This window comes from Capra hircus, chromosome 28, assembly GCF_001704415.2.
Source record: "Capra hircus breed San Clemente chromosome 28, ASM170441v1, whole genome shotgun sequence".
Lineage (NCBI taxonomy): Eukaryota > Metazoa > Chordata > Mammalia > Artiodactyla > Bovidae > Capra > Capra hircus.
The window spans coordinates 12,809,154-12,821,679 of record NC_030835.1 but is presented as its reverse complement, the minus strand read 5'-3'; the positions used below and the strand labels follow the sequence as shown (position 1 = coordinate 12,821,679).

At 43.7% G+C, this 12,526-nt stretch overlaps 1 protein-coding gene across 30 annotated transcripts in view; it reads right to left on the bottom strand.

The window, feature by feature from the left end:
• Positions 1–12,526, bottom strand: part of KCNMA1 (potassium calcium-activated channel subfamily M alpha 1) — a 768,728-nt gene that overhangs the window by 206,498 nt on the left and 549,704 nt on the right. For all 30 annotated transcript variants that reach the window (XM_018042414.1, XM_018042412.1, XM_018042422.1 and 27 more), the window contains exon 14: positions 9,594–9,749. In XM_018042414.1, the coding sequence (XP_017897903.1) occupies positions 9,594–9,749 (156 nt within the window). The remainder of the gene's footprint in view (positions 1–9,593; positions 9,750–12,526) is intronic.

Here is a 12,526-nt window from a genome sequence, read left to right as displayed (position 1 = left end):
AACCTAGAATACTACTTTTGCAAATACTGCAAAGTGATTTCTGTTCTTAGAAGCCATTACTTTGAATACAAAACCAAGCAGTGTTTACGGTTAAAGCAAAGTGTAATTGTCAGGAAAGTACTGAGTGAAGAACATAAAGATCCAGCAGCGATCTGGTCTTTGAACTATCATTCCCATTGGCCATCTTCTATTTTCCCTTCTCCTGTTTCTTCCTACCCTACAGATTAAATGAAAGTATTTTAACTGAAATGCATATCTTCTAAATTCTAAAGTACTATGCACATTTAGGATGCTATGGTAACTTTAACGATCTTGACAAAACAGCTCCCTTATCAAATCAGTGGTGGTTTCTTCCTTCACACCCCTAGATATGTAGAATGGTCATCTCAGAGGTCCAGGTCCCTCTCATCATTACTCTGGGCATAGATTTATATTTGATACCACTTTATGGCAGGGATAACCAAAAGCTTTAGTAAGGGAATCTGAGATTTTATTCCTAATAGTTTAACAGCATTTTGAGATTTTTGCTTGAAAAGTCAGTGATGGTGGTTAGCACCCATAAAACCTAAAAGTTAGAAATTGTAGTGGGTGGGGGGAAGGTGAGGAAGATGTCCAAGTGTACTCAGAAATGCACTCAATTAATTAAAAGCCAATAATCTCTGAAAGAGCTTGTTTTGATGTTGTACCAGAGGCTTGGTCAAGAGGGCCTTCCTTCATGTTAGTGACAATATCCTACCAGCTGATAAGGGCCAGGAGGAATGGCAGCTTCTCCTGGGTTTCACACTGAGTCCTGGCCACTGCAGTTTCTGGGGCTCCATCCTCAACGGGCACAGGGCTTTGCATATTATGTAATCTCTCTATGTTACTTCCCCTTTGCTCAGCCCTTGCCAAGAGCCAAATAAAAGAATCCATATGTGATTACAGCTATAAAACCAAAAGGAAAATATTAGACAAAAATATCACATGTTGGGGTTTCTAAGTTTGTTTTACCTTTAATGCTAGGCAGACAGTTTACACAAATCATTTTGCTGCAAAGTAAAGAATAATGAATTAAATGTGTTCCCTGTCACCATCAATCATGTTCGTTTGCCTTTGATTGACCAAACATATAAGACACATGAAATGACTTTCTAATCATGTTAGGGGGAAGAAAAGAGGGAGAAGGGGAGAAGATGGGGAAAGGGCGTTTCAACCTTTTTTATTTTATTCAGAAATTCCATTGACATTTTCTGGCAATCTTCTAACACGCTGTATGGGCTTCTCTTTGCTAATAATGTTTGCCTTGAGAATTTGTAAAGGTCTGAGAACTCTAATTCAATGTTCTAGAAATTACCAGGGCCAGAGGGGAACAGAATCCCTGTTAATAGTTCATAGATTAATTTTCTCTTCATTTGAAATCGTTTCCAGGGAAGTTGTTCTGCATTCAGGTGGGTGTTAGTCATCTTGGGCAGAGTCAATAGCAGCGGGGGAGGCAGGTAGAGCCCCTCATCTAATGAGATTAAAGTAGGAATGGAAAGAGGGTACACAGTGATGTTGACCCAAATGAGATACTGAAGTTCAGCAAATTCATTTCAATTCATGGGCATGTATTTTGATTTGTGAATTTAAACAACACACTGACTGGATTTTCTGGCAGTCAAAATGGTTTATAACCAAATCTAACCAGACTCCATGCATCCTCACTAAGCATTATAAAGCTTTGAATTTCTAGTTTATATATGGAGTCAAAGCTCTTTAATTTGGCAAAGGAACCACATATAGTAGCAGAGGAAAACGTTTTCAGCACCATAATCACCTCAAATTTTAAGTCTCTGCTGGTCCTGCCCCCACCCAGCTATCTGTAGTAAATGCTGGTAAGACAAGGATCAGACCATTCATTCATTCAAAACGCATATATTGAGAACCTACTGTGAATCAGATGCTGTTCTAGGCACTGGGGAGAAGCAAGCAGCTCTAGGCTTCAGAATGCTTACACTGTTTCTGGGAACAGAGGCAATACACAATAAACGCCATGGAGAAAAACAAAGCCAAGACAGTCAACAAGGATGTGGATATATGGGGTGTGGAGGGAAGGGGGATGCGCATTTTGAAAACGCAATTCGGATGTGTTTCTCACATGGAAGCTTTATTCTCCCCATGAAGCCTAAGAGAGCATATAGATCCTTCCTAGAGAATGAGGTAAAGTAGGACATCTAGCCCTTGTAGGGACCCTCAGAAGCTCCACAAAAATTTGTGAAACTTGGTCACTTTCTTCCTGTTTTTCCTACATTTTCCAGGGAAACTGTCGATTCATAAAGCATCCCTTTATTACGTAAAGCATCCCTTTATGTATATATATCCCTATGTATACCATCTTCATAGACAGGAGAACTCAACATTGTAGAGATGTCAATGCTCCCCCTAAAAAATCCCCAAAACAGACCCACACATACACTGTCATCTGGCTTAAAAACAGTGGTTCCTAGGGGTACTAATAATGTACTGTTTCTTAATCTAGGCCCTGGTAACACAGAAGTGCAAGTTTGTGACTATTTAACAAGTTGTCCATTTATCAGATGCACACTCTGATTTGTATATTATACTTTAACTAAAAGTCTGTTTTTAATCCCTTTTTTAAAATGTGATTTTAATGTTCTAGAAAAAGGTCTCCCTGAGAAATTAACACTAAACAAGGACATGAAGGATGTGATAGAGGGAAATCAGAAGCTATCTAGGGGAAGAACATTCCCGTCAGAGGAAGCAGCCAGTGCAAAACTCCCGCTGCTGCTGCTGCTGCTGCTGCTAAGTCGCTTCAGTCATGGCCGACTCTGTGCGACCCCACAGATAGCAGCCCACCATGCTCCCCCGTCCCTGGGATTCTCCAGGCAAGAACACTGGAGTGGGTTGCCATTGCCTTCTCCAATGCATGAAAGTGAAAAGTGAAAGTGAAGTCGCTCAGTCGTGTCCGACTCTTAGCGACCCCATGGACTGCAGCCCACCAGGCTCTGCCATCCCTGGGATTCTCCAGGCAAGAGTACTGGAGTGGGGTGCCATTGCAAAACTCCTAGATTAGCTAAATGGAGTGTGGATGATGTTAAGGAGCAGAAGACCTAGGAGACAAGGTCTGTGAGGCCACAGGAACCTGATTTCATGGGACCTATAGACATTTGTAATAACTTTATCCTGATGAGATGGGACACCATGGAGAGATTTATGCAGAGGGGTGACAGGATCTGACTCATGCTTAAGGATGCTGTATGAGAATAGACCAGAATAGGAGAGGGATAAGGCAAGGCAGGGAGGTCAGTTAGGATGCTGACCTATACTTTAGGAGATAGATGATGGTGGTTTAGATATGATAATAAAGTGGAGGTAATGAGAAGCGTGCAGATTCTGGGCTTATTTTGAAAGTTTAACCAAGTGGATTCTTTGCTGAATTGAATATGGTGCATGAGAGGAAGAAAGGAGCTAAGGGGGAATCCCAGGACTTTAGCATGAGCAATGGGAAGGATAATCTTGTCAACAGTGCAATGGGAGAAGATCAGGTTTACAGAAAAAGAACAGGAATTCAGCTCCGGATAGGTTAGGTCTCAGAGGAGATGAAACATTCAAATAAAGATGTTAAGCAGCAATTAAACAAACAACACTGGGGTCGGGTTCTGGATGGAGATATGAATCTGGGAGTCATCTATAGGACTTATGAGAATAAATGAGATTACTGAGAAAGTGAATATACGTGTATTAGGAGCAGCTCTCCACTGGTGACGGATGTCTGTAGAAGTCCACTGTTAAACCACTTGTGATCAGGGAGGCGTCGCTCTTGGGTATGGAATAAGCAACAGTTTGCATCTCACTATCTAACACCCCAAGTAGGTTTACTTTGCCAAGTGAACCCTCTTCTCTGGCACCATTAGGATTTCCTCCTGGAACAGAAAGCTGCTTGGATCCCAGCCTTATCAGTTGGAGTCTTGGCCCCATTTCAGACACCCTGTCACCCACCTCTCTCCCAATCCACACAGGGTTGAGCCCTGCTTCTCACATGCCTCCCTCACCTAGATGAATACTTCTGGTTTCCAGAGCTTACACACCCATCAGCCAATAAGAATTGCTGGCTATCTCCCAGAAGCATCTACTTAAGTCAATCAGCTTCACCTCCTGAATAGGCCATGTGTAATGTCATTTCCTTCTTGAGAGCCTGTTCATTTTCCTACCTTGACTCATCTAAGCCTAAGTTAACCCCTCACCTGTTTTAATGCCATGACTTCTGCCCCTATAGAGCTGACCAAAGAGAAAAGCCAACAAAAGCCACACGATAGAACTGTGCAAACATGTGCCCAGACATCCCAGTCAGAACAGAAGCTTCTTGAAGCTTATGAGTACCTCTTAGCCATAAGGATAACAGGGTTATTACCACACTGCTTGGAATATGGTAGGTGCCTGGGGAATCTCTATTGAATCAAGAGTTCCCATAACATAAACTCAGAAAGCTAAGGTTCCCTCTTATTGTTTATCTTATTTCTTCTAGAAATACTCAAGGATGGACTTGGAACCAGCATTCCTGGTTTGACATGTGAGTTTGCCAATTCCGAGCTTTACTTTCTCTCATAAGGTGCTAAACTTTCCTTAACCCACAGAACCTGTCCCTGTACAGAGGTAATGAAAATAATGCCAAGTTTGGGTGGTTTGTGAAAATTAAATGAGACAAAGCCCATACTGCATTTAGCATAGGGCTTGGCACATAGTTAGAACCCAAAATAGTCTAGCTATTACTAAAGATTCTTGATTTCTATTTCCATCTCCTAAACCATAATGTTTTTATATATGCATACATACAAACACACATATATACATAAATATAACCCAAAATAAAGGTACTGAAAACAATTCCCTTGGCTACAATTAGTACTTGGACTCTGCACTGCTGACAGTTTATCTCAGTATGACAATGGCAATACTGAACAAATGGTTTCTACATATGGCAGAGTCCACCTCGGCCAAGATACAGTCTGAGGGACTTCCCTGGCAGTCCAGCAGCTAAAAGACTCCACACCCTCAAAGCAGGGAACTAGATCCCACATGCCACAGCTAAAGATCCCACATGCTACAACTAAGTCCTGGCGAAGTCAAATTAATAAATATATATTTTTTAAAAAGATACAACCTGAATAACATGGGCCTGATTTCCCTAGTGCTTCCTTATTCAGAAATAGACAATGTGATAGAAGAAACTGTTATGTAATCAATCTTCAGTAAATTTCACCCATAAATTCCAAATCTTGTAAAACAGGGAAAACAAAAGAAGTGCATCATGTGTTCCTCCAATTTCATAATCGATTTATTCAAATAAGAAAAAGTTATGGAATACATACCATGTTTTAGGCTGTGCGTGTGTGTAAAACAGTAGATTAGCAGAGCTAAAATCATCGGTGATCCTGAGAACAAATTAAATGTGCTAAATTCGAAGGCAGCATGGATTGAAAAGAAATATCAAGAGTTAATCACTCTCTAAAATACAACACCCACACACATAATTCAGCATGCCCAAGGACAGCTAATCCTAGTAAAAATAATAGCACAATTCACAAAGACAGCAGGTCAAGCCCCAGCTTGAAACCAGGTATTTTGAAGACAAAGTTTAATATTACATGGCAAAACTCTAAAAAAAAATTTTTTTTCTAAATCAATGGATCTTAATTACATCCAAGTGAGGATGCCAAGGAGAGGATACACGTGGCCACTTATCCATGGATGAGGCAACGGCAGATAAGCTAAGCAGTTCATTTGTCTTGGTCGGTCCAGAAGATGTTAGGAAGATACTCATTTGAACCTGACAGGCAGGTGGTAGGAGATCAGATAGCAGTCAATGAACAGGATGTTCTGAGCCCGATTGATAACGTAGATATTGACAAGTCACAGGAATCAGGGTATTTGCCTGCACTCCTTCAAGGCATTCAAGGGTGAGAACTGGGTCCTGGTAGACAAAACGCTTCACCTGCATCGTAAGCAACAAGCTGCTGGGCCACAAGACCCCTGAGTGACCAGTCTGAGCTGCTTTCATAAAAGGTACTGACTTATAAAGTTAGGGTGGATTTGTTCAACAAATCCCAGCACACAAGAAACTACACAGGCCATGTCTTGAAGGTTAAGTGGAGCAAATTAAGGACAAATAGTCAGAAATAAGTCTTTAACAGCAGTTAGGAATTCTTAAGGGAACTTGAGGGCTTCCCCAGTGGCTCAGAGGTAAAGAATCTGTCTGCAATGCAGGAGTCACAGGCTTGATCCCTGGGTCAGAAAGATCCCCTGGAGGAGGGCATGGCAACCCACTCCAGTATTCTTGCCTGGAGAATCCCATGGACAGAGGAGTCTGGTGGGCTACAGTCCATAGGTGTCAAAGAGTCAGACATGACTGAAGCGATTTAGCACACACACACACACACACACACACACACACACACGGAAACTTAAGGAATTCATTAACCCCAAAGATATAAGCTTGGAGAAGGCAATGGCAACCCACTCCAGTGTTCTTGCCTGGAGAATCCCAGGGACGGGGGAGCATGGTGGGCTGCCGTCTACAGGGTCGCACAGAGTCAGACACGACGGAAGCGACTTAGCAGCAGCAGCAACAAAGATAGAAGCTAAAACTATAAACAGATTCCCCAAAAGTTTAGATCAATTCAGAGGAAGGCTTTCAGGGGCAATGACTTGGCACCCTAGGGCAAAAGGTCTTTGAAAGTGCCCTTGCTGAAGGGATAAAGAGGTGCTCCCCTATATTTTCTGGTACCCCGGGGGTGGGTCTCTTTGGTATCTTCCATTTATCACCTTCACGGTCAGGCTTGGCTTTTTGGCCTCATGCATTCCGAAAGCCTGGTGGACAGTCACTGTGACACATGATTCCTGTTTCAGTCTTGTCTTATCTTCTTTCAGCAGGGTCAGGCTACAACGGATTCCACAGGAGGAAGGAACAGACGTCATATCTGTCCAGGGCTAGGAAGAGGGTGAGCTCACACTCCACCTTCAGCTTCCAGACATGCTAAGCTTTCTCAAGGGATCAGGTCCTGCCGAAGCCTCATCCCACCTCCCTCCATCCCTAGAGGCCTGCCTCTCCCCATGGAAGATACACTCTCTACCACAGGACCCAGGGGACACTGCACAAGGAAGCCATTTCTGCAAACAGTAATCCAGGTATAGATTTTCTTTTCCATCCAACACCCTAAATAAGACTTTGTGACCCCTGGAATGTGAGACAATATATAAAAGATGCCAAAGAGAGCATCATTATGGTGTTTATTATGACCTAAAAGAAACAAGGATCTGGAATGTGGAGGATAAGAGATAAGAGCACGGAGACAACACTGCAGAATTGGGAGCATGTGCTTCAGATTGTCCTTATTTCAAAAGAAAAAAGAAAAAATATCGTTTGCTATATACACTTGTTATATACAGGTCATGTGCCTTTGCAAATTCCATCACAAAGATCACCTGAATGTCAGAAGGTGAAGATCATATTCAAAGAGCTACCTCCGAACATGGAGGGGTTGGCCCTGGACACAAATAACACGATAACATGACCCTGGGAGGGAAATGTGTTCTGAGTTATACCAGGGCCCGACGAGGCCTCTTCCGCAGGCTCTTCCCAAATAGGAGCTTGGCAGTGGGATTAGCAAGGGCTGGAGGGGACATCCTTGGCTACAGAGGTGAGGCCCTTTAGGGTCTTGAGGAAATTTGGACAGAAGTTCTTTCTCCCTGCTGGTAATCACACTGAAGGATCAGTGTCACATCCATTTTATTAATTTTCTTGACAGGCAGATCTAGTTTCCACGCAGGCACCACAAAATCAAAACATACGCATGTCAAGTGCCCCATGTGGGGTGGGGCCCTGCCAAGGCCGTGTTCCATCAACACCAGGAAGCAGAGCACAAGTCCCCAGACCATGTGTGCTGGTCCTGTGGGTAATTCCCTGCTGGAAGAAACCACCAGAGCTTTGGACAAGCCAGAGGAGCTCGCTTGGTGACAGTCCTTTATCCTGGTCTGGACTCCTTGTGTTGAGTGCAAGGGCCCTGGGAGACGCCAGGCTACATCTGGCTTTGGGGCTTGTCTCTGAGTCCAGCCACAAAGACCTCCCTGCTGCCTCTATTTGCCTGCATTCAGTTGTATCCAGGCGGGGACTGGCAGCCTGGATTAAAGGAGCCATTTAAAGAAAAGCAATGTCCTTATTTGTGAGCTGGGTCTGAGCCAGGATTCTGCAGAGTTGAGGTCTCTGGGCACATAGTAAAGTAAAGGATATTTTCATCAAGGCATCTGTCACTAAAGTGATTGAAAGGACTCCAGGATGATTTGTTCTTTTCTGTAACGTTAACTATAAATTGGCTAAATAATGTAAATGAGTTGGGCAGAGAGTGTGAAGTCTGAGATGAAAATCCTATTCTAAGTCACACAACTTATGGATGCTGAGGGTGAGCCCTGACAGGGAGTTAGCTCATCACCTGCATCCCCATCCTCCCTACCCACCCCTGTCTCTGCATCCAGGGTCACCACCAACTGCTGGTGGTGGAGGCAGCAACAATGGCAGCAAAAGGCTAGAGAGTTCACACCTTCGATTTCAGAGTTTCTGGCCCTTTTGCAGGATCTCCTAGTGACTGACTCATTTCCTACCTCAACCATTAGCAATTCAGGAAGTGGAATGTAAATAAACGAATAACAGGGAGGGGAATATAAGGCTAGATCTTGAGCTAATGGCCACCAATGCCAAATCAAGGAGGCCCAGTCTAGACAGGATTTACTGTGCTGGTTTGCTACCTTGTCTGTCTAGGTTAAGCAATCCAAGGATAAGGATCACCAAGAGCTCTCAAAGCCCACTTAGCAGAGTCCTGGGTCCTCAACCCAATGTCCTAGAAACACTCCTCGCCTGGCCTGTGAGGACAGAGTTGGGTCTTCCTTTTTCTGAATTAGTCCAGTGGTCAGGGGCCACCTTAGGGACTTTGGAGAGGCTGCCCAGTCATCCTAGGGGGTGAATTGCTGACCGCCCGATGAGTATATCCAGACCGCCCATCTCATGGTGTAAAGGGCCCTGTGGCCTAGAACTCAGTTCCTCCCTTGACTCTTCATTCAAACAACCATGGCATGTCGGCCCTGCTGGCCTCCTTGATTGTGCAGAAATAAATAAATGAATTATGTTGTTGGGGTTTGGGCTTCAGCACAAACACATGGTCTGCATTTATCCGCACAGTGAGAGGTCCAGCAGCCACTTGATGTAAAAGAGCAAAATGATAATTCTTTTCTTTAGGCGCTCTGGTGCCATATGGAATGTATATAAATCATATTTTTGTTTTAACAGCGGAGGCTTTGTTGATAGATAAACATGTGGTTTATCTAAAAAAAGAGAGAGGATCGTGCTTTGAACAATCATTTAATGGCCATGGATGTGCCAAATAAAAATAAAAACATAATTTTGAAAGAAGCTGGCCTTGTGCCCAAATCTGTAACAAGGAATTTCTCCTTAACCAGAGTGGTTAAAGCCCGTCGATCTGTTTTGAGTTTAAGTTGTGCTCTCTACTCAACCCCACGACAAATTGAATCCGGGGCTAATGCGCTCTAATCGGACGAGACGTTACCTTTATGAATGACCTCATGGAGAAGAGGTTGGCGAGCATGGTGGAGAGCCCTTGAGCCAGGCAGCTCTGGGCGATGAACCCCAGCTTCAGTTCTGCAAGGCAGATTGCATCATCCCCCTCTTTCCAATTCCAGCTCGGGATGTTTAGCAGATGGGCCTGCGGAAACAAAAACAGGTATGAGACCTCACTTTGTTAAATGTTCAATTGTTTAAAGTCTCCTCCGGGAAATGCAGCATTTCCCAACTGCTCAGGGTCATCCAGACTCCGCCTTCCTTTCCCTTGCCTGGGTCTGGCGTTTCCTGGTTTATTCAGTTCTTCTGTGCATTAGATCTCAGTCTCCCTGCAACTCTGCTTTTGCACCTACCAAGTACAAGTCTTCCCCTTGGGTTTGTCACTGAGCCAAACAGAGTCCAGAGAGAATTTCTTCTTGTGACAGACACGTCAACCTGTGTGCTACTAGAATGTCTGGCTAGGTTGTTCTAGATTGGTTCTCCGAAAAACCTTAAGACTGTCAGACGCGCGTATATTTTAGATTTCTGTTTTATCTGCCTTCCCAGATTTCTTGCTCTATGGCTCCTGAGCTTGAGTGGGCATCCAAATCAACTGAAGGATTTACAAACTGCCACCCTTGCCCCTACAGGTTCTGACTCTTTGGGGGTGGGGTAAGGTTGGAGAATTTTCATTTCTCACAGGTTCGAGGTAATGCTGAGCTAGGAACCATTTTTTGAGACGCGCTGCCCTAAATTATCAGGCATGTCACAGTGGAGACATGTTACAATCTCTTGCAGATGGACTGATCCTATTCACCAGTGAGGTCAGACCCTGAAATGAGGACCCAGTGGCATAATTATCCAATTATTTTTAAGTGGCATGAAGCAGAGGGCCAGAGATAAAACACTAGATGAAAGAATTAAGGCTCAAAAGTTCTCCAGAGTTGGAAAATGGGCCGAAGAAACAACCAGAAAAGATTCAAAAGGCCTTAATGTCAAGTACAGCACTTAGGTTTAAAAAAATAAATTATATAAATCCAAAATGAGAAGCCCTTTTTTGGCAACAGATATGAGGGGACAGGAAAAAAAAAAGTGTTTGGGTAAACTAAAAATCTCCAAAAGAGGCCAATCTGTGACAGATTACGGAAAAATCCAACGGTAGTTCGTCAGAAACTGTCTCCAGATCATGGGACATACGAATGTCCTCTTCTGCTGTGAACTGGCCAGGCTACTTCCCCAGCAGTTGATCCAGCTGTCAGATTAAAACAGTCAGATTTAAAAAGAGAAGTTGACAACTGAATAACTCCCAGAGAAAAATGACAGGCTTTAAGACGAGACATGGTTCCTAAAAAAACATCTTTTGAAGAACAGTTAAGGGAGCCAGCAGCATTCAGCCCGAAGAAGCGCCACACCTCCAGGAAGACAGGATGGTTAGCTGTACATAGCTCAGGTGCTGCTGTGATGAGAAGAGACCAGGCCTGTCTTGCTTTGGTCCAAGGGCCAGAATTAGGAATGACTGACTGGTGTCTATTATAAGAAAGAAGCTTTTGGGCTTGTTTCATAAAGGTAGTTTTTAAGGATGTAATTTGCCTAATCATTGGAGAAAGTTACCTCCAAAATTGCAAGGTCTTTGTCCCTAAAACTCAGCATTTCTCTAAGACTCAGTAGATAGACTTATGCTCTGCACAGGAGGCTGAGTCAGGCCCTTCTAGGCTTCTATTAATGCCAAGACTCTATGGCCCTGAAATGACTATTTCTCTCCAGGTATCAGCAAACACAAGGAGCACAAAGGAGGAGCCCCTTCACCTTCAGGCCAATATACGACAGGCATGTTACTAGAAAGAGAAGACCCCACTGTGGGGCCACGACCAAGTCCAACGGCTCCAAGCCTGGCCTTCAGAAATACCACTCTTGTGAAATTCCCTCCTACAAAATCCTGTTCTGTAACAAACTTGTGAATCCTAGCCCAGCGGTGTTTACTCCTGGGAAAGCTGACTGTATCCTCCCCAATGAAAGCAGTTAAAATAGTCCCATGTGTGGGCTATAGCAGATGGGAATTTCTGTCAAGCTAAGTATCAGAGACCTTCGCACATCACAGACTCAATTCCATTAATTACCCTGCCCTTTATCCCATTTCTCTCCCTATACTTCACTGGCTTAAGAAGCCCATTTTTCCCCTTTATGTCCCTGGCATCATAGAGAATACATCAGGCTAAGTAGAAAAACACTCATCTGCACAAGCATCATCTGAGAAGAATGAGGAGAAATTAAATCTAAGTCATGAACAAATAAATCATCAAGTGTGAAAGGCGATATGGGTGGTCCAAGCCCCAGACAGACACCATGTGACCTTCATGGCACCTTCAAACAAATAAAAAAATATTTTTAAGATGGTCTCTCACATCCCCATGTGCCAGTTTTAGGATTTTAGGTCTTGGGTTCCTCGTGTACCCATCTGGTATTGAGTTCCTTAGACATGTTGTTACACAGAAATGGCAAGTTTGTGTCACTTCTCAGCCTTATTTGGTTATCATATCTTCTCCAATTGTGAGGCAGGGAGCCACCCAGGGACCTGCTAAAGGTTGGAAGGACTGTGTTCACATCCCCGCCCCCGCACACAAAAAGAGACTGATCTAGGAATTCAACTTGTTTGCTTCTGGTGACTCCATATTTTTTCATTTTAGGGAAAGGTGGGTCCAGTGGGAGATGCCAGCATATTACTATGTAGGAGTCTAGAGGCAAATCCTTTCTCATCTGGAAAACCAGCCCTGCTAAGGCAGCAGGATGAGCAGGACCAGTGCTTTCCTCTGTTTGAGATGAAAGGAACGTGAAAATAGGCTGTTCTGGAAACCAGAACAAACAGATTCCAGCCCCAGTACCATCTCTCACTACACATTCAAGTTTGGGGAAGCCACCATGATGAAGAAGGTCATCTCAGAGCAA